The 23,546-nt window shown below is 39.3% G+C and overlaps 2 protein-coding genes across 2 annotated transcripts in view; one reads left to right on the top strand and one right to left on the bottom strand.

Moving 5' to 3' along the window:
- The window catches only part of LOC121387826 (deleted in malignant brain tumors 1 protein-like), an 81,551-nt gene extending 81,217 nt beyond the window's left edge, over nt 1–334 (bottom strand). The window contains 1 exon segment of the mRNA XM_041519049.1: nt 262–334. Within this exon segment, the coding sequence (XP_041374983.1) occupies nt 262–334 (73 nt within the window).
- Nucleotides 335–21,123: 20,789 nt separating this feature from the next.
- LOC121383080 (deleted in malignant brain tumors 1 protein-like) overlaps nt 21,124–23,546 on the top strand; it is a 135,642-nt gene continuing 133,219 nt past the window's right edge. The window contains exon 1 of the mRNA XM_041512856.1: nt 21,124–21,341. Coding sequence (XP_041368790.1) covers nt 21,254–21,341 — 88 coding nt within the window. The 5' untranslated portion in view covers nt 21,124–21,253. The remainder of the gene's footprint in view (nt 21,342–23,546) is intronic.

The raw sequence follows: 23,546 nt of genomic DNA, 5'->3' as shown, positions 1-23,546 counted from the left end.
AGAGAAACATTTGTACAGGGGGCGGGACGTAGCCCGGTGGTAAAGCGCTCGCTTGGTGCGCGGTCGGCTTAGGATCGATCCCTGTCGATGAGTCCATTGGACGATTTCTCGTATCAGCTAGTGCATCACGACTGGTATGTCAAATGCCGTGGTATGTGCTATCCTGCCTGTGGGATGGTGCATATAAAAAAGTTCTTGCTATTAATGGAAATTAAAAAAACACAAAAAACAACAACAAAAACATTAGTACATTGCACTCACTATTTGGTTTGAAAGCTAAGCACATCACGGCACACGAAGATAAAATGAGCTTCAAAAGCCACAGTGAGCCCATGTTGACCAAACTACGTCCTGCTTTGCAAAAACACAGTACTGGGTCACTGAAAACTATCTTCTGCTCTTTAAGAAAAACATATTAAAAATATATCTTTATATGTTTTGTTCAATCCATATAATACAGTAAAACGTGAAATGTTATTTTTTTCTCCGTGAATAAACTGTCAAAAAGTTAAATATTTCCTCCAATCCGTGAATGAACTGGAAAAGGCAAAATATCCTCTTGAAATGACTATGTATACAAGCACCGAGACATTATATTGTGCGGTTGTTCTAATGTTTTAAATTCTAGTTTTTATGAAAGACATTTGGCTTTGCTAAGCACCCTGTAAAATAACAATGCGAATGCTTTATGTTTAGTTTTTTTGCGCTAGTAAGTATTTTAATGGTATATGTGTATGTGTCAGGTTAGCAATACCGATGATCCACAGGTTTGTGTTCATGGATCACGTTAAAGGTGTTCTCTTTCCTCTCCATCCTTTCATACTAACGTTAAACATGAACCCCGCGACAGAAGACGTTTGTTTTGTTTAACGACACCACTAGAGCACATTGATTTCTTAAACATCGGCTATTGGATGTCAAACATATGGTCATTTTTTGACAGTCATAGAGGAAACCCGTTACATTTTTCCATTAGTAGCAAGGGATCTTTTATATGCACCATCCCACAGACAGGACAAGATAACACATACCACGACCTTTGATATACCAGTCGTGGTGCACTGGCTGTGACGAGAAATAGCCTAATGGGCCCACTGACTGGGATCGATCCCAAACCGACCGCGCATCAAGCGAGCGCTTTACCACTGGGCTACGTCCCCCCCCCCCCCCCCCCCCCCAGTGACAGTTTAAATAACGCCGTCTGCTATCGCCACTACAACGATACAACCCGCCTTTCACGCCTTGAATTAGCAAATTTATACCAAATTAGTGATTGCTGCTAATCGATAGGGCTGGAAATTAATGTGGATGCCCTATTGTAAAGGGTTAAATAATAATTACAAAATATACTAAATACTGTAGATTATAGGGTGTATACCACCAAATCAAATCCCGTAGACGACGATAGTAACATGTGTGGCTAAAATTCCTACCTGCAGCGTATCAATTGACATATACACCACGGATATAAATACTACCACCCCTCACCCTTAAAGTGAATCAGAAAAAAAATTGGGGGTGAAGCTACTCATTTCAGAGATAACGGGTATCGTCTATGACTACCCTAGTTCCGCACAGAATTTTAGTAAGTTTTGTTTTACAGGTACCACATACATGTTTCAAGCACATGGCTACTTGATACAGTGGTACTAGATGAAATAAAATCGCATAATTGTTTTGCCCAGATAAAACTAATTGTTTTTACAACCAACACACTCACATTTATCATCAATCGTATTAACTGCTCTATAAAAAGTTGGGTCCACCTCGAACTTTAACCTAGCCGGAAGTTATTTGATTTAGTACTACCTTTAATGGTGCTTGGTCAAAACTTACACTGCCCCAATTCCATTATCGTTAATACTATGTCTTTCGTTGCTTTCCTAGAAAGAAAGAAATGTTTTATTTAACGACGCACTCAACACATTTTATTTACGGTTATATGACGTAAGACATATGGTTAAGGACCACACATATTTTTAGAGGAAACCCGCTGTCGCCACTACATGGGCTACTCTTTCCGATTAGCAGTAAGGGATCTTTTATTTACGCTTCCCACAGGCAGGATGGCACAAACCATGGCCTTTGTTGAACCAGTTATGGATCACTGGTCGGTGCAAGTGGTTTACACCTACCCATTGAGCCTTGCGGAGCACTCACTCAGGGTTTGGAGTAAAAATCCCATGCCACGACTGGGATCCGAACCCAGTACCTACCAGCCTGTAGACCAATGGCCTAACCACTACGCCACCGAGGCCGGTTTGCTTTCCTAGAGACTTACGCTCGCTTGATGCGCGGTCGGTTTGGGATCGACCAGCGTCGGTGGACCTATGGGGATGTTTCTCGTTCCAGCCAGTGCACCACGACTGGTATATCAAAGACCGTGGTATGTGCTATTCTGTCTGTGGAATGGTGCCTTTAAAAAAAGATCCCTTGCTACTAATGGAGAAATGTGGCGGGTTTCCTCTCTAAGACTATATGTCAAACTTACCAAATGTTTGACATCCAGTAGCTGATGATTAATAAATCAATGTGCTCTAGTGGTGTCGTTAAACAAAACAAATAAATGTTTCCTAGAGACATGATAGGACAAACCACGATATAATGCCTTGGAGCCCTAACGGAGAAAACACAATGTATTAAATTGTACTACTAAACACCGATCCTACTACCATTCGCACACCAGACAGAGGCCCAAGTCCTGATCGATACCTAGCCGGTTGAAAACAACCCGTTCTTACGGTTTTAGGTTTCACATTTCACTGTCTTTGTCCGAAAAACTGCAATTTGATAATAACGACGACATTTAGAGCTCCAGAGAAATCATTTAAAACAGATACATTTGTAACAGTGAATAATGGCAGGCAATAACAACACACAGATTAGTAATAGTCACGTAACACGCATCGAGAAAACTGTGAGAAAAAACAGTGTAAGTCGCTCCCAGATAATTTAGTCAAAACAAGAAAAGGATAGGAGTATTTGTTTTTAGCGACACCTCATAACTACGATCTTGGCTAGTGCAGACAAAACAGACTGAACACCACAGAGTTAAAAACAATGGTCCGAATTGATGAAGCCTGTTTTCCTTCAACACAGGTGTTTAAGCATTATAAATATATGTAGTTACATGCGTGTAAGACGTAAACAGGTGTTTAAGTATTATAAATGTATGTAGTTACACGCGTGTAAGACATAAACAGGTGTTTAAGCATTGTAAATGTATGTAGTTACACGCGTGTAAGACATAAACAGGTGTTTAAGCATTGTATATATATGTAGTTACACGCGTGTAAGACATAAACAGGTGTTTAAGCATTGTAAATGTAGGTAGTTACACGCGTGTAAGACATAAACAGGTGTTTAAGCATTGTAAATGTATGTAGTTACACGCGTGTAAAACATAAACAGGTGTTTAAGCATTGTAAATGTATGTAGTTACACGTGTGTAAGTCTAAAACAGGCTTTTGTAAATTCGGCCCATTCTTTAAGCTGTATTGTAACCGGACGCGGGCAACGCGAGCGATTTTTTTTTAAAAGAAACCATTAATTTTAATTGCTACATTCTATATACCAATAGGAAACGAACGGCAAAAATATATTAACCAATGAGACAAGTTTTACTTGGCGGCTTCAGTGATGGCTGAACATTTCAAAAATGATACTGTCGCTATTGTCGCTTCTGGTTAGGATGTAAATTGTGTTGTGTTGCTCACGTCGCTCGTGTCGCAATAATATTTATCTCCTAAAGCTGTATTCTAACCGGCCGCGAGCGATTATTTTAGAAATCATTGATTTGAATCGCCGTTTTCTAACCGCACGCGTATGACGCGACGGATAAATGTGTCGCGTCGCACGCGTCCAGTTAGGATACGGCAATTGAAATTAATGCTTTCTAAAATAATCGCTCGCATCGCTCGCGGCCGGTAGGAATACAGCTTTACCATACGCGACAATAACGATAGTCTTAATTTTAAAATTGTTATCGACAGTTAAAACCGCCAAATAGAGCTATATTCTAACCGCACGCGTACGACGCAACAGATTTATCAGTCGCGTCGCACGCGTCCAGTTAGGATACGGCGATTGAAATCAACGATTTCTAAAATAATCGCGATATTTATATCCTAACCAGACGCGACCATAACGACAGTCTTCTTTTTAAAATTGTTATCAACTGATGAAACCGTCAAGAAAAAGTTGTTTGATTAGTTAATATATGTTTGTCGTTCGTGTCGCGCGACAAAAAATAGAAACAATTCCTATCGGTATTGTGTCGAGCGCTCGACTACATGAATCTGCGTACGCGTGCAGTTAGGATGCAGCAATTGAAATAAATGTGGGTGGTTTTTTTTTAAATCGCTCGCGTCGCCAGCGTCACACGCGTCCAGTTAAACTGTATCCTAACCGAACGCGAGTGACGCGAGCGATACGAGCGATTATTTTAGAAATAATTTATTTCAATTGCCGCATCCTAACCGCACGCGTGCAACGCGACAGATTTATATGTCGCGCTGTACGCGTGCGGTTAGGATACTGCGACTGAAATCAATGATTTCTAAAATAATCGCTCACATCGCTCGTATCGTTCCGCGTCCAGTTAGGATACAACTTTAGGATACAAGTTACGCCTGGAAACGCAGGGACTGGAATGTCGTTTGTCTTAAAGTGACAGACCCTAGTTTTCGATAACTGAAATCAATCATTACTTAGATTTTATTGTTTAAATTATTCATTTCCCTACATCCCCAATGTTTCTGGTCATCCTGGTGTTTCCCATTCGGCTATTTCTCGCTCCAGCCAGTGGTATGTACTACCCTGTCTGTGGGATGGTGCATATAAAATAACCCTTGCTGCTAATAAAAAAGAGTAACCCATGAAGTGGCAACAGCGGTTTCCTCTCTCAATATATGTGTGTTCCGTAACCATATGTTTGACGCCATAATAAATATATATATTTTTCGTTTTAAATTTTTATTCTGTCTAATTACAGATAACGAACAACAACGGGGACTTCTGGCAACCCCATGCCTCACAATATCCGGTAAGTATCGAAAGTCTATGTACATGTTTTTTCACAAAGTCTTTTGCTGAGACTGTCTTTCTATTTCGATGAAGTACTGTTCGTTGACGTCTGGTGTTAATCCAAACTTCTTGATGGTTTCTAATGTTACTGTCCTGCCATGATCAGTTTTGAAGACTCCTTTTGAACTGTTTATGCCTTTGAATTGTGGCGGTACGTTACTGTCACTATCACCGTCGCTACCACTGTCACTATCACTGTCGCTACCACTGTCACTATCACCGTCGCTACCACTGTCACTTTCACTTGACACACTTTCACTGTCCACGTACCGTTTTTCTGACGATTTCTTCTTTGTGCTGACCTTGTTTGTCTTTTTGTTTACTTCCTCCACACTGGAGTTACTGCTACTGTACTCACTTTTCGAAACCTTCCTTTCTTCTACCCTCTTCTGTCTTTTGCTGTCATCCTTCTCTCTGCTGTTGTCTTTCAACACATTCCGTTTTTTCGAGGCTCTTTGTCTTTTACTGTTTTTTCTGTCTTTCTGTGTCGGTGTCCTTGCAGTGCGCACAGGGCTTCTTGCTCTGCTCGCTTATGACGACGCAATCCTCGGATTTGTCACCACCTTGCTTTCTTTTCGGGCACGCTTTCTTCTCGTGACCTATTTCTTGGCAGGCCAAGCAAACAGAAAGAAAGAAAAAAAGAAGTGTTTTATTTAACCACGCACTCAACACATTTTATTTACGGTTATATGGCGTCAGACATATGGTTAAGGACCACACAGATTTTGAGAGGAAACCCGTTGTCGCCACTACATGGGCTACTCTTCCGATTAGCAGCAAGGGATCTTTTATTTGCGCTTCCCACAGGCAGGATAGCACAAATCATGGCCTTTGTTGAACCAGTTATGGATCACTGGTCGGTGCAAGTGGTTTACACCTACCCACTGAGCCTTGCGGAGCACTCACTCAGGGTTTGGAGTCGGTATCTGGATTAAAAATACCATGCCTCGACTGGGATCCGAACCCAGTACCTACCAGCCTGTAGACCGATGGCCTGCCACGACGTCACCGAGGCCGGTGCCAAACAAACAGGTTCACGGTCTTTCAACACGATTAGGAATTCAGTATCCGTGAATTTAGTAACGTGTGGAATTTTCTGGTATCCGTCACTGCCACAAATGATTAGTACATTCCGTATATTTGTCTCAACGTCACCACTTTCTGACGCCATATAACCGTACATTTTTCCACTGATGTTTGTGATACCACAAACTGATTGTCCGTAATTCTCAATACGCACGTACTACTGAGAAGTAACTGTTATGGGACGAGCTCTAGTCTATTTTAAAGGAGTATTTCACTTTATTGTAACTTTATCCAGATGTGTTACAGGTTTGTAGGTCAACCAAACATAATGTCTATTTTTACGAGCTGAAACTATGGTGTGCGACTTTAACACGTGGATAAGGAACAGAACCCAATTTCACAAAACATCGTAAGCCTAGTTTTGCACGTAAACGTAAATCTACAACTAAGCCACAATTCTTATTACTATTATAGTTCAACAAATATAGTTAGAAGAAAACGTATTTCACTTTCTTTTGTCTTTAAAATACTCCAGCTTCCGTAATGATATACTTTTCTGTATAATTCGGTATAATTGCAAGTAGCAGACGTAATCTTACGATGTTTAGTGAAATGGGCCCCATTATAGTGTAGGCAAGGTAAAGGGAATTATTACACTATCAGGTCATAGGGCTTAACGTGCATATTCAGAGCAAGCTCTTGTAGCGCACGCCTGTCATGGGTGCAGGTGTCGACCCATTACGGCTCCTCCGTCCAGGACAGGAAACGGTTTGGTGTAGGTGGGAGGAGGAACCGCCCGTGCTCGCAAGTGCAAGAGAGCACCAGCAGCCCGACCAGGGCCCCGTTCCACAAAGCGATCTTAGCGCTAAGATTACCTTCAGTGTATATGTTAGGTGTGCAGTTACGTTGATCTTAGCGCTAAGATTACCTTCAGTGTATATGTTAGGTGTGCAGTTACGTTGATCTTAGGGCTAAGATCGCTTCGTGGAATGGGGGGCCCTGGGCCCGGTAACATAAAGCACTCGTAACACTTACGTCAGACGTACACCATTCATAATGTGTGGCGTACGTCTGACGTAAGTGTTACGAGCGCTTTGTGTTACCGGGCCCTGGAGCCTAGTTCACTAAACATCATTAAGTTTACGTCTGAAACTAGCAGTTATACCTGACATTCATTTACATGTGTTTGACATCTTTTTCACACATTACGGAAAATGGAGTATTTTAAGGACAGAGAAACATGAAATATGTGTACTTTTAGCTATATTTGTTGTATAAGAATTGTTTCTCATTTTTTAGGAATTTATCGATGTATAAAAGTCACAAAGGGTATAAAATCGCGTAGCGTAGCGAAGCGATTTTATACTACATTTGTGACTTTTATACATCGATAAATTCCAAAAAAAAAGAGAAACAATTCTTATAATTACAAACAGTACAAGAAGTGTACCTTAAAACACTCAAAAATAATTTCTTTCGCTCTTACCGTCAACCATGTTCTATAAATAAGCGTAGGAATACATGTATACATACTATTGGAAATTGTCCGCTAAAAATAAAAATAAGTATTGAATCAACAAAAACAGTGTATATATCTTTATTATAACTTCTTTTTAAAAAATGAAACCATTTCATGTGTAGATTTGTCTTGTTTTTTTTCTATCGCAAAGTGACCTTGATATTAACTTTTGTTTACGTGTAGTGACTGTTGGTGTTGTGCGGTTATTTCGATCGTGGTCTTCCGTGATGACGTATTTTTATGAGGTTTATGGAAGGATAACACTTGGTTTTTTAGTGACGTCAGCCAATCAGAATACAGTAACTCGTATAAATTCGAAAAATTTGTAATTATACTATAATAATAATAAGAAGAATTATGGTTTAGTCGTAAATTTACGTTTACGTACAAAACTAGGCTAGAAATTGGCTGCAGGGTCGGTAGCGCACTTGTGGTGCTATTGAAGTTTGAATGTCCCGTACGAGGACTAAGGGGCGGGACGTAGCGCAGTGGTACAGCGCTCGGCTGATGCGCGATCGATCTAGGATCAATTCCCGTTAGTGGGTCCATTGGGCTATTTCTCGTTCCAGCCAGTGCTCAACAACTGGTGTAACAAAGGCCGTGGTATGTACTATCCTGTCTGTGGGATGATGCATATAAAAGATCACTTGCTGCTAATCAAAAAGTGTAGCCCATGAAGTGGCGACAGCGGGTTTCCTCTCTATATATCTCTGTGGTCCTTAACCATATGTCTGACGCCATATAACCATAAATACAATGTGTTGAATGCGTCATTAAATAAAATATTTCCTTCCTTCGTACTAGGATTAAGTCCAAAATATAATAGATTGCGCAGTTTTCATGAAGTAATTTGGCGCATAATTTGTAACGGTTCATCATAAAGAAATGGAGCTATTCGAGTAATTTCGACTTAGTTTGCCGAATTGTCGCTCAACACGTGGCACGCCTTGAGGCGGTGTTTGTACTGAAGGGACGGGGTGTAGCTCTGTCGCATGAGATACTTGGGTCATAGATAAGAACGTCCATGACCGACGAATTGTTTTCTCCATCCTAGCGAATGGTAAGTCGAATATTTTACATCCAGTAACCAATGAATGCTTAATCAATGTTCTCTAAGTTTGTCAATAAACAAAACCAAGTTTTTACTGTTAATCTTTTGTAATGGGGATGGTGTTGGTGAAGTGAAAGCACAACTATAATTAGAATATGGAGGTGTTCAACATAAATGCTGCACAGTACATCTAGTTGGTTACAAATCATATTTTCAATTACACACCATGCATACAGTGATATGCTTTCCAGATCGATCCCCGTTGATGGGCCCATTAGGCTATTTCTTGTTCCGGCCAGTGCACCACGACTTGTATATCAAATGCCGTGGTGTGTGCTACCCTGTATTCTTATAAAATAACATTTGCTACAAATGGAAAATTTTTGCGGGTTTACTCTCTAAGACTATATGTCAGAATTACCAAATGTTTAACATCCAACGGACGATTATAATAAATAGATGCTCTAGTGGTGTCATTATACAAAACAATCTTTAACTTTTTTTCAAGAGAAACAATACATTTTTTGTTAGAATATTACAAACTTATACAGAGGATGTTAATGGCGTGGAGCTACTTCAAAAAACCCTGCTCCAGTTTCATTCACATTTGGTAATGTAGTCATGTGACATGTAGTCATCCATTAGCAGCAAGGGATCTTTTATATTCAATTTCCCACAGCCAGGAACGCACATACCACACCCTTCAACCAGTTGTGGTGCACTGGATGAAACGAGAAAACCCAATAAGTTGAACGGTGGTTTGATCCTGCGACGCAAGCACCTCAGGTGAGTGCTCAACCGACTGAGCTAAATACGATTGATGCGAGGTCCGTTGGGATCGATCCCTGTCGGTGGGTCCATTGGGCTATTTGTCGTCCCAGCCAATGCACCACGACTGGTATATCAAAGGCCGTGGAATGTGCTATCCTGTCTGTGGGATGGTGCATATAAAAGATCCATTGCTGCTAATACAAACATGTCGTAGGTTTCCTCTCTAAGACTATGTGTCTGAATTACCAAATGGTTGACACACAATGGCCGACGATTCGCAAATCAATGTACCCTAGCAAAGCAAAGTTTTAAATTTATTTAACGACGCACGACACACGTTATATGGGGTGGAACACATGGTTTAAGGACACCCTATAAATAGAACCCACTTATAAGGTTTATAAGTTTTGGGTTATAAACCTCCAAAAGAGGAAGTGATCACTGTCTGAAAATGGGTAATTTTGCTATCAAGATGCCAAGGAGGAAAAATACACATTCTTGGGTTACTATGCAAAATAATGCTTAAAATAGTTTTATAATTAATGTTTAAAAATGGCTAATTTTGCGATTCATGCGATTTAAAGCCATTAAGTTTTAAAAAATTTCCTCGGGGAACCATGCCCCGGACCTCATTATACATCTCGTGCCATGCTTAACAACGACCCTGATAATTAGCCTACCCCACTTAAAATAAATGCTCCGACGGGACTTAAAGCTCATATCATAATCTTTATTAAAGGGAGAGTAAACTCAAACATGAGCTTTATATGTTAGAAAGATGCATACCCGGACCACCAATACATACTTACACAAATGAAAACGCGTAATTCTAGAGTTAATTTAAAACACGTGATTATTCCTACTAACTGGGGGCAGCCATTTTCTTTTGTTTTCGATGCGTTCGGTATTCTAGCTTGGGGCGAAGTGACGTCAGAAACAAAAGGAGTAATTTACGACAAGGCACTTCTCTTTGATCAACCTGGGCCCATATTTTCGAAGCAATCTTAGCCTACGAAATCGTAAAATTATCGTAAGCTATGACGTCACTATGGCGTATGCTGTAGTGACATCACACCGTACGATGGTTTTACAATTTCGTAGCGCTAACAGAGCTTTTAAAATATGGGCCCTGACTTGTAAAACAATATAACTGACGTGATAATATAATAAACTATTCAACTAAATATATTTCAAGTTGCATTAACGGAACGAAATGGAGTTATACTATTTTTCTCTGTTAAATAATACAAAGGAAAAATGTACACTATTAGGCCTATTGGTATGCTACGTTGGAACAAAAACGACCTCCCACGATACCCAAGTGATAATTTTGTTTTCTTTGGGACTACGTAATTTGTCAGTTTTGTGATTTTAAATGGGAAAGTCTACTTAACCAATAGTTTTACAGAACTATGTACAGTAATAAACCATGTCCATTACCATTTTAGGGGCGACAGGTTATTACACAATACCGGTATGTATTTTTGTGTCTAGACAGCGGTAATTAATTGGCTCGTCTGGTTACCTATCAAATACACACCTGCTAATCAGGAATCACAGGTAGAGGCAACTAACAGAATAGACCAATTAACTAAGAAAACAGTCCGTGTATCATTCTAGTACACTTATTTCGACCTATTATAAAGCCACTTTGACAATGGTAGTTTATTTTGTATTATTATAAAAGTTATTACTTTTCAGACGCATATGTTATAACTTTGAATGTATTACTTCCATGCTTGTACTTATTTAATATATTTTAATGTATTGTTACTTAATGTTAGATCAAAAGTATGTGATTCATTGTATATAATAATTTAATTCTCCTGTGTGTTTATATATTCTGTGTAAATATGTTGTGCTGATAAGCTTGTAGCTTAAAGCAATAAACGAATTGAATTGAATTGAATTGTATTGAAAAATAATATATACTTATTGTTGGCTTACTGGGATGGATATTATCACAGAACATTGCAATGCACGCCTATTGCATCATGCCGCAAAAAACAGGTACATTTGTTTCTCTAGTTCTAAGACTGATTCCTGACGTTACGCGTTAAGTATTACGTAACCACCGGCTCATCAGAGGGCGTATTCACTGGAATGGAACAAAATAGCTGCGCCCGTTATATATAATAGCCGTCACATTTAACTGTTTTATTAATTAAATATAAGATTATACTTGTTGATATTAAGCAATAATATGCATTATATATTGTTGAATATGCATACCAGTCCAAAAGCCTTGCTTAAACATTCCTTTAATGCAGCTAGGGCTACAGTAAACCGCAGCTATAAAAAAACACACCTTTTATTAAGATGCCCTTTTAACGAGCCAGTGTGCCCCTTTTTTCTTGCTCCCTCTCTCTCCTCTCCCTCCCCCCCCCCCCCCCCCCCATATGTCCTGGATTCGCCATGTGGTCCAGGTCTGGTACTTATAAAACTTGAAAATGTAAGTGGGTGCAGAAGGTTGGAATGACGCCAATTAACCTTGTATTTTTAAATATTCTACAAACAATGGGACAACCAAGAAACTTAAAATAAAGGAGTAAAGTTTGATTTATTTAACGACGCCACTAGAGCACATTGATTTTTTATCTTATCATCGGCTATTGGACGTCAAACATATGGTCATTCTGAAACTGGTTTTTTTTAGAGGAAACCCGCTGTCGCCACATAGGCTACTCTTTTACGACAGGCAGCAAGAGATCTTTTATTTGCGCTTCCCACAGGCAGGATAGCGCAAACAATGGCCTTTGTTGAGAGAGGAAGGGAGAGAGGGGAAGGGAGGGAGGGAAGGAGAGAGAGAGAGAGAGAGAGAGAGAGAGAGAGAGAGAGAGATGGGGGAGAGAGGGAGGGACGAGAGGAGAGAGAGAGAGGGGGGAGGGAGAGAGAGAGAGGGAGAGAGGGAGGGAGGGAGGGAGAGAGATAGAGGGAGGGAGAGAGAGAGGGGAGGGAGGGAGGGAGAGAGAGAGGGAGGGAGGGAGAGAGGGAGATGGAGAGAGAGAGAGAGAGAGAGAGAGAGAGAGAGAGAGAGAGAGAGAGAGAGAGAGAGAGAGAGAGAGAGAGAGGGATAATCTTATAAAAGAAATACATTCTTTCAGTACTAAATCATGTACAAGTACTGCATGTGTGTATTGAAACGCTGCTTTTATCACTTTGTTACAAAATGCCAAATGTATCGGCAATGAGCAGTATTTTACTGTGAGGGTAACTAAACTCGGTTGTCACAATTTTGCATGGGAGATAACTGGTGCAGACTTAAAGGGCCGATTTCATATGTCTAGGTTATCGGTGGATTTTGCAAACAAATGTTTTAAACCTAGGTTAAACCCTGGGTCATGTTTACTGTGCATTTCGCATGTCTGGTTTTCAGTAATCCTAGTTTCACACTGGGTTACAACTGTATTGCTTGTTTAAACCTGCCCTTGAGGTGGTTTTTCGCTGGGTTTGCTCAATGTAACTTTTCTTCATGAATAATTTCGGCAGCAAAATTGTGTTTTACGTCAGTATTGCAGAGCCATGAAATGTGAACGTATTTTAGAGATCATTTGAAGCCACTACAGAAGTGAATACAGGGTGGGGGTGGGGGGGGGGGGGGGGGGGCGAACGAACAACAAAGCGCCTGAGATATATAGAGGATAATAAATTAGATACCAGTTATTATCAAATTTATGTCCCGAGTCAAATAATTTTTAGTTGTCGCGAGCTTTAGCAAGTGACAAATGAAAAGTATTTCACTCGGAACATAAATTTGATAACAACTGGTACCGAGTTTGCTATTCTATTTATTACCCCAGCTATGTTTTCTCTAAACGCCTTTATTTTAGACGCACATGTAAGCTATAGAAACAATGTAAACCACTTTACACACTGTTCTGGGTATTGCTATAACTTTACATTTTAATCACGTTCACAGATAATTTTCAAAAACAAAAGTTATCGTTATTCTCTTAAAAATATAAATAATGATTTGCGTTAAAATTACATTTTGTTATAAATTTAACATTAAAACAGTCATTAAAGTACATGACGTCATTTTGTGTGTTTGCCAAATTGTGATGATGTTATATTTAGTACCGACCAAGTCATTGGTTTATAAGCGTCAAATCATTCAGTAATATTGTACGTCACAACACTGCAGAATATTTCTCATTGAGAAAATACGGAAACTATTTTCCTTGTTATGAATGGTCACTGGAGTAATAAATATAGTTATTTACTAAATTAGTAAAAATAAACATTTTCTTCTTTGTGTATGAACTGCACGAAAACAGGAAGTACTAGTAATGAAAGTTGATCGGTTACCACCGGTATCAAAGCAATACACGTCTATCATAGACTGCAGTCTTATAATGACATACTTCCGTGTTTGTCTCGTCTTAATAAAGGGGGAACAAGGCGATATAGGTCCACAGTTTTGAAAAATTGACCAAACGTTGTCTCGGTGCCCTCAGGCGTACGCGTCCCATCTTTTATTTTTTATTTTTTATATTATGTTAGAATTAAAGGTAAATGCCAATAACAAAACGTTTATTTATATTTGCATTATTACCAACTGTAAGCATTTGACATGGATTATAACTAATATTGTGAGTAAAATGATGGAAATACATGGTGAAATGTTTTCAGGCCAGCTCATTTTTGCTCAAATATGCCCATCATTTTTGACAGAATGTGAAGGTTTGCTCCACATTGGGGGGGGGGGGGGGGGGGGGGGGGGGGTAGCTAATCCCCCATCTCGAACACGAATGCTAATAATATACATTACTACAAAGTGATGAAGTGTAAGCTATTTCTCGCTTATGTCCCTTTCCAAATTTGTGGGTAACCCATGTAAAAAGCGTGGTTTTGTAAACACAGGTAAAACACACACATATGAAATGCACCACGGTGCATGTCTTGGTCAAGTTTTTCAGCGTTTTACGTAAACCAGTGTTAAACCTAGGTTTTGACATAACCCGGTGTTTCGAAACCCAGACATATGAAATCGGCCCAATGCGGTTAAACCCTGGGTCATGTTTACTGTGCATTTCACATGTCTGGTTTTCAATAGCCCTAGTTTAACACTGGGTTGCAATTGTATTGCTTGTTTAAACCTGCCCTTGAGATGGTTTTTCACTGGGTTTGCTCAAAGTAACCTTTCTTAATAGATAATTTCGCCAGCAAAATGGTGTTTTACATCAGTATCGCAGAGCCATTAAATGTGAACATATTTTAAAGACCATTTTAACCCACGACAGTAGCAGATAAAGGGTGGGGGATCAGGGATTTCGACCCCCCCCCCCTTTTTAGACAAGATGCCCTTTTGTGTTTTTTTATTTTCTTTTAGCACGGCTGTATATAGAGAAAAATACATGAGTGACCGTTTATCTTGCAACAAGTTGTTTTAAAATATATCTAACGAGCGAAAGCGAGTTGCATACGTTTTTAATCAGCAAGTATGATACATGGTATCTAACGAACACGAATGCATTATGTTATTTCTTACATATCCTCAAAAATCAGGTTTTAAACAATGTTTTTTGACTAAAAGCTATTTACAGCCCATCCGCTTGTAGCTATGTTACGCGTCACAGACACGTCAGGTTAACTATACATCACAGTGTAATCGATTTCGACTGTGCTGTTTTTACCATTGGATGAATGGCATTGGTGACCTGGACATCACCTAGGAGCAGCCAGTCATATGTCTTGAAATTGTTAACACACGTACATGTTAACAAGTATGTGTTATCAAAAATAACAAATGATGTTCTTACCAATGGGTGTGTAAGAAAATTAGATCCACCCCTTCACACAATTATTCACCATGTTCGTGGCGAACGAACAACAAAGCGCCTGAGATATATAAATGATAATAAACAAGATACCAGTTATTTTTAAAAGAAATTCATGAGTGAAATAATTTTTAGTTGTCATGAACTTTAGCGAGGGGTATAAATTTGATAATAACTGGTATCTCGTTTATTATTCTATTTATTACCCCAGCTATTTTTTTCTTTAAACACCTTAGGCCGATTTCATATGTTTGGGTTTCGAAACACCGGGTTATATCAAAACTTAGGTTTAACACTGGTTTACGTAAAACGCTGAAAAACCTGACCAAGACATACACCCGTGGTGTATTTCATATGTGTGTGTTTTACCGGTGTTTACAAAACCACGCTTTTTACATGAGTTACCTGCAGATTTGGAAAGGGACATAAGCGAGGAATAGCTTACACTTCATCACTTTGTAGTTGAAACTCGTTACTGGTATATTATTAGCATTCGCGTTCGAGATGGAGGATTAGCTAACTCCTCCAGTCTCCCCCCCCCCCCCCGCCCCCCCACCAATGTGGAGCAAACCTTCACATTCTGTCAAAAATGATGGACATATTTGGGAAAATTAGCTGGCCTGAAAACGTTTCACCGTGTATTTCCATCATTTTACTCACAATATTAGTTATAATCCGTGTCAAATGCTCACAGAACCCTAAATAGCTGTTGGTAATAATGCAAATATGAATAAACGTTTTGTGATTGGCATTCCCCTTTAATTCTAACATAATATTAAAAAACAAAAGATGGGACGCGTACGCCTGAGGGCACCGAGATAACGTATGGTCAAATTTTCAAAACTGTGGACCTATATCGCCTTGTTCCCCCTTTATTAAGACGAGACAAACACGAAAGTATGTCAGTATAAGACTGCAGTCTATGATAGACGTTTATTGCTTTGATACCGGTGGTAACCGATCAACTTTCATTACTAGTACTTCCTGTTTTCGTGCAGTTCATACACCATGAAGAAAATGTTTATTTTTACTAATTTAATAAATAACTATATTTATTACCCCCAGTGACCACTCATAACGGAAAATATTTTCCGTATTTTCTCAATGAGAAATATTATGCAGTGTTGTGACGTACAATATTACTGGATAATTTGACGCTTACAAACCAATGACTTTGTCGGTACTAAATATAACATCATCACGATTTGGCAAACAAACAAAATGACGTCATGTACTTTAAAGGGACATACCCTAGTTTATAAACACTAAGGGATATTTTTTACTATTAGAGCCGTTTTCGATAACTGAAATCATACTTTACTTTGATTTTATGTTTTAGATTATTAATTTTCGTAAATTCGAAGTGTTTTGGGTCATCCTGGTGTTTTTAATATCACAACATGCATTTCTCATATTTTTAAAAACGCGCGTGCATCTGAGAAGTAACAGTTATGGAGTCAAGTTTTAGTCTATTTTTTGACGGTATTTCACCATTTCAAAGTCACAGACTCATGTTTCTCTCAATTGTAACTTTATCCAAATGTGTTACAGGTCTGTAGATTAAATAAACTTAGTTTAATGCTCACGGGTTGAAACTAGGGTATGTCCCTTTAATGAGTTTGCGTTCACGACTGTTTTAATATTACATTTATAACAAAATGTCATTTTAACGCAAATCATTATTTATATTTTTAGAAGAATAACGATAACTTTTGTTTTTGAAAATTATCTGTGAACGTGATTAAAATGCAAAGTTACAGCAATACCCAGAACAGTGTGTTAAGTGGTATACATTGTTTCTATAGCCTACATGTACGTGCATGTGGGCCTAAAATAAAGGCGTTTAAAGAAAACATAGCTGGGGTAATAAATAGAATAGCAAACTCAGTACCAGTTATTATCAATGTATGTCCCGAGTGAAATACTTTTCATTTGTCACTCGCTAAAGCTCGCGACAACTAAAAATGATTTGATTCGGGACATAATTTTGATAATAACTAGTATCTCGTTTATTATCCTCTATATATCTTAGGCGCTTTTTTGTTCAGTCGCCACGAACATGGTGAAGGGGTGGATCTAATTATACAGTCGTGCTAAAAAAATCCTGGCAAAATGGCTACGCCACTGTTTCTGTAGTGGCTTCAAATCATCTCTAAAATACGTTCACATTTCATGGCTCTGCAATACTGACGTAAAACACGATTTTGCTTCCGAAATTATTCATGAAGAAAAGTTACTTTGAGCAAACCCAGCGAAAAACCACCTCAAGGGCAGGTTTAAATAAGCAATACAGTTGTAACCCAGTGTTAAACTAGGATTACTGAAAACCAGACATGTGAAATGCACAGTAAACATGACCCAGGGTTTAACCTAGGTTTAAACCATATGTTTCCAAAACCCACCGATAACCTAGACATATGAAATCGGCCCCTTTATTTTTGACGCACATGCACGTACATGTATAGAAACGATATAAACCACTTTGCACATTGTTCTGAGTATTCTTATTGCTTTGAATTTTAATCACACTCACAGATAATTTTCAAAAACAAAAGTCTTTATTTTGCTAAAAATATATATAATGAATTGCATTAAAATGACATTTTGTTATAAATTTAACACCAAAAACAGTCATGAACGCAAATTCTTTAAATTCTTTCTCACAAATTGCAGTATTATAATGACATGCTTTTGTGTTTGTCTCATCTTAATAAAGGGGAAAAAAGGCGAGATAGACCTACAGGTTTGAAAATTTAGCAAAACGTTTTCTCGTTACCTTCAGGCGTACGGGTCCCTTTTTTGTTTTGGAGTGTGTGTGGGGGGGGGGGGGGGGGGGGCGGGGGGGCGGCTGGTCTTTGCCCCAATTAAAGGGAAATGCCCAATTCTTGGAAACAACGTTTATTCATCTGTGCATTATTACCAACAGCTATGTAGGTTTCTGTACGCATTTTACGTGGATTATAACTAATATTGTGAGTAGAATGATGGAAATACACAGTGAAACGTTTTCAGGCCAGCTTATTTTGGCCAAACATCTCCATCATTTTTGCCCGAATACGGTTTGCCCTAGACGGTGGTGGGAGAGGGAAGGAGATAGCTGCCCCCCCCCCCCCCCCCCCCCCCCCCAATCTGGTACGCGAATGCTATTAACATACTAGAGTTTGAACTACAAAGTAATGAAGTGTAAGCTATCCCTCGCTTATGTCCCTTTCTAGACCTGCGGGTAACCCATGTAAAAAGCGTAGTTTTGTCAACACGGGTAAAACACACACGTGTGAAATACACCACGGGTGTATGTCTTGGCCAGGTTTTTCAGTGTTTTATGTAAACCAGTGTTAAACCTAGGATTTGATATAACCTGGTGTTACGAAACTCACACATGTGAAATGCACCACGGGTGTGGGTCTTGGTCCAGTTTTTCAGTGTGTTACGTAAACCAGTGTTAAACCTAGGTTTTCATATAACCTGGTGTTACGAAACTCACACATGTGAAATGCACCATAGATGTAGGTCTTGGTCCAGTTTTTCAGTGTTTTACGTAAACCAGTGTTAAACCTAGGTTTTCATATAACCCGGTGTTACGAAACTCACACATGTGAAATGCACCACGGGTGTGGGTCTTGGTCCAGTTTTTCAGTGTGTTACGTAAACCAGTGTTAAACCTAGGTTTTCATATAACCTGGTGTTACGAAACTCACACATGTGAAATGCACCATAGATGTAGGTCTTGGTCCAGTTTTTCAGTGTTTTACGTAAACCAGTGTTAAACCTAGGTTTTCATATAACCCGGTGTTACGAAACCCAGACATGTGAAATCGGCCCATTAAGTTCAGCAAAACTATTTGTAATATTGCCAGATAATGGATTGCCAAACCTTGAAAACACATTACCTAGAGACCTTGCAAATTTGCATACCATTATTTACCGGGTTAATACACAATAGTATTTCGTTCACGTCAGTTGTATTATTAGGCAAAATTTAATGTCTAAACAGAGTTCATGGTAAAATATCTAGGTATCGATCTAAACGGGCATGCCGGTGTAGGGCAATGTATCCAAGGGATGCACCAGATTATTCTGTTTTGTGCGCAGATTCACCGAAACAAGTTACGTCAGTTGGTAATTAATCTAATAGTGTATTGGAAGATAAATAGTTTGCATAATGCATATAAGGAAATTAGTATGTACAACACACTGTGATAATATTATACACTGACCTCACGGTTCTTCATGCTGGAGTTTCGCTAAACTTTCATTCATTCATTCATTCATTCATTCTTTCATTCATTCATTCATTCATTCATACATACATACAATCACTCACTAATGCATTCAAACACTAACTGGTTCAGGCTTTAGTGGTTGGGTGTTTGTGAGTGTTAATAGCTGTATGATGACAACAATGCTTACTTACTGGGTAAGCATTTGTTCAACGGTATGACATATGCAGGCCATCTTAATCGTTTTATTATTTTAGACAATCACCTACAATTTGCAGGTATATTATATTTTAATAATTTTCAAAACGTGCTATCTAAATTTATCAACAATCTAGTCATGAACATTTCACAAGAAATTTGCTTTTTTCTAAGTCATATTAGATGTTTTTTAATTAGATTTGCACACCCAAAATACCGCCATTTTAGTCAGTCAGTCTCTCTCTCTCTCTCTCTCTCTCTCTCTCTCTCTCTCTCTCTCTCTCTCTCTGAATGTGCTCTAGTGGTGTTGTTAAACAAAACACACTCTTCTATTTAATTAAAATTATTATCATACTAAAACCCAAGTAATATTCAAAATAGCAGATCTGGCTGTGGGTACACGTGTTTGCTTGTTTCAGCAGAAAATCCCATGGTTTGAAGTTAGTCAGAGAAACTGATGTCATGCGTTTAGACCGTCACTGCTGCTCAGCTGAGTAGGAACCGACACTTGAACACGATCCCGGCACCTACCAGTCTTAAACTGGACGATTGAACCACTGCGCATTCAGGAACGGCTATTGGGTCTGAAGGATATCAGCCGCCATTATAGCCGAGGATTAACACCACCAAATCGATCAAATCCCATAGTCAATATACATATTACTAGCATGGAACATATAAATACAACAAAACCTCGTGCGTTCAGTTATTCGAAGTAAATGGAATATTAAGTCGCTCGTTTCGTGTATAACTACAATAGTTGCGCATAAAAACCGACATACTAATATTTCAGTGCCAGTTAAACAGAACAGGGTACACTTGTTCAAATCAACACGTTATGACAACAAGCCCTGCCAGTTATATATCTCACCAATGACAATCATGGCAATATGCAATGCTTTGTTTAAAGTGTGCCTTATATATTACCATAAGAAGGGTGGCCATTAGCTGTTGATTGTTAAATATGACATGAATATTATACCTAATTGTATTGGCATACGCATCCGTAAACGAAGGCAACTATGACATAGCCTGTCGATATTTACTTGAAGGGACCCTGTTTATGTTATTTCATCATATCGTATCCAAAATTAACATGTCATAATTATAGCATAATTAAAACAACAGAATTACTTCCATAATTATCATTTATACCCTGAATGTGAAAGCAAGTTAATGGCGAAGTATTAATTCGCTCCTAGACCGGGGCCTGAAACTCACTGGTACGACGTATATACCTGTAAATTGTTTACCCGACGAGTGGCGGACGGCTGTAAAACTGGCTGTATTATGTTGTAGGGAAGGTGGTCACAATAGGTGGTGAGTACTTATATATTTCGCTCATGCATCAGTGGCTGCAATACATGGTCGGCCAACTGGATCGAGAAACCCACCCGATACAATACAACTGTGGCCGACTAGCCAGTGAATGGCTGGGCTCTTTAGGGTGGTTTAGCGACATACCCCGGGCACGTCATTTACCCTGCGCACGGCACGTCTGGCGTCTTGTCGGTGTTAAACACTCCTGTAGTGGTCGTATTACTGTGTCAATCGAGATACTCTGCAGCTTCAACGACTACGACGACGTCCTGACGTCAATGGCATGATGATGATGCTGTGGGCGTTACTCTGTTGGTTTCTGTTGACTGTTTCATACGGACATGCGCAGACCCCAGTCCCAAAACCCAAAAGTAAGTTATGATTTTTAAAATATTATTAACAGTTTATTTATGCATTGATCAAATGTTAGAACAACTACGACAACAGCTTTAGAATGGCGTGGTGACGTCTCGTGCTCAGTTTTTTGTTGACTATCTTTGTTTAACGACACTTCTAAATTTGCAGCTGTGGTAACCAACGAAGCCTTCTTAAATAATAAAAATTCACATCAAAAATACATGCAAAAATAGTATATTTTGGTTATTTCCCAGAACACTTTTACTTTTCTTCTTACGCGAAACCGAAGTTAAACTATTTACAAAAAAAACATTTTTGTAGGAGCATGGGGTGGACCACAAGTAAATTGTTTGTTTATCAAATTATATTTACTTCTGCTATTATTAAAATTTTAATGTCGAGTTACTACAACTACGACGGCATGTTTGGAGTTAATAACATGACGATATCGAGGACGTTACTAAGTTGTTGTTTTTTGTACGGATCCGCGCAGTGGCTAAACAAGAAACATCAAAGTAAATTATTTGTTTATCAAATATTGTATTTTTGGTTGTTATAATTAACTAAATTATTAACTAATTCTGTATTCGTTCAAACAATATACATGGTAATGAAGTAAAAATACGACATATTTACAGTATGAGCAAGTACCATTGGATTATTTCTCGTTCCAACCATTGCACCACGACTGGTATGTCAAAGGCCGTCGTATGTGCTATCCTGTCTGTGGGATGGTACTTATACAAGATCCCTTGTTACTAATATAAAAATGTAGCGGGTTTCTTTTGTAAGACATATTATGTCAGAATTACCCTATAATATTACTTGACATCCAATAGCTGAAGATTAATAAACCAATGTACTCTAGTGGTGTTGTTAAACGAAACAACTTAATTTTTTGTGAGCAAATAATGCTGGATTAATATTTTGTTATAAGTATATTTTCAACACTATCTTAATTTCGTTTACTACTATTTTGTTTTTGTCATTTTGACCCCCTAAACGTATTTATCAGATGGCCACCATATTGGTTTGGATTCAGCACCCCCAAATTAGGTTAGAAAAGTATGTTTGATATAATCCTAAAGAAATTGTCGTACATCGATAAATAAACACTTTTATAAGAAATAAGACCTGACTATACACACGCACACACAACAAACAAGCCCCCCAAAAAAAAAACCCCACACACACCAACACATATACACAGCACAGAACAACACAACACAACACACAACACACACACACGCACACGCACACACACGCGCATACACACGCACAAAACAAACATCCTCCCCCCCAAAAAAAAAACACCCACATACACCAACACATATACACAGCACAGAACAACACAACACAACACACACGCACAACACACACTCGTACACACACACACATGCACCAACACACACACACACCAACACACACACACACACACACACACACACACACACACACAGTCCAAGTGAATAAATAAAAATAAAACGTATGCTTGTCAGGTGGGTGCCAGCGCGCACCCCTTTAGGTCCTATATACACAAACGTATGATTGTCAGGTGGGTGCCAGCGCGCACCCCTTTAGGTCCTATATACACACACGTATGATTGTCAGGTGGGTGCCAGCGCGCACCCCTTTAGGTCCTATATACACACACGTATGATTGTCAGGTGGGTGCCAGCGAGCACCCCTTTAGGTCCTATATACATAAACGTATGATTGTCAGGTGGGTGCCAGCGCGCACCCCTTTAGGTCCTATACACACACACGTATGATTGTCAGGTGGGTGCCAGCGCGCACCCCTTTAGGTCCTATATACATAAACGTATGATTGTCAGGTGGGTGCCAGCGCGCACCCCTTTAGGTCCTATATACACACACGTATGATTGTCAGGTGGGTGCCAGCGCGCACCCCTTTAGGTCCTATATACACACACGTATGATTGTCAGGTGGGTGCCAGCGCGCACCCCTTTAGGTCCTATATACATAAACGTATGATTGTCAGGTGGGTGCCAGCGCGCACCCCTTTAGGTCCTATATACACAAACGTATGATTGTCAGGTGGGTGCCAGCGCGCACCCCTTTAGGTCCTATATACACACACGTATGATTGTCAGGTGGGTGCCAGCGCGCACCCCTTTAGGTCCTATATACACACACGTATGATTGTCAGGTGGGTGCCAGCGAGCACCCCTTTAGGTCCTATATACATAAACGTATG

The sequence above is a fragment of the Gigantopelta aegis genome, chromosome 2, assembly GCF_016097555.1.
Source record: "Gigantopelta aegis isolate Gae_Host chromosome 2, Gae_host_genome, whole genome shotgun sequence".
Classification (NCBI taxonomy): Eukaryota; Metazoa; Mollusca; class Gastropoda; order Neomphalida; family Peltospiridae; genus Gigantopelta; species Gigantopelta aegis.
The sequence above is the reverse complement of the archived record's forward strand: the minus strand, read 5'-3'. Positions and strand labels throughout refer to the sequence as shown.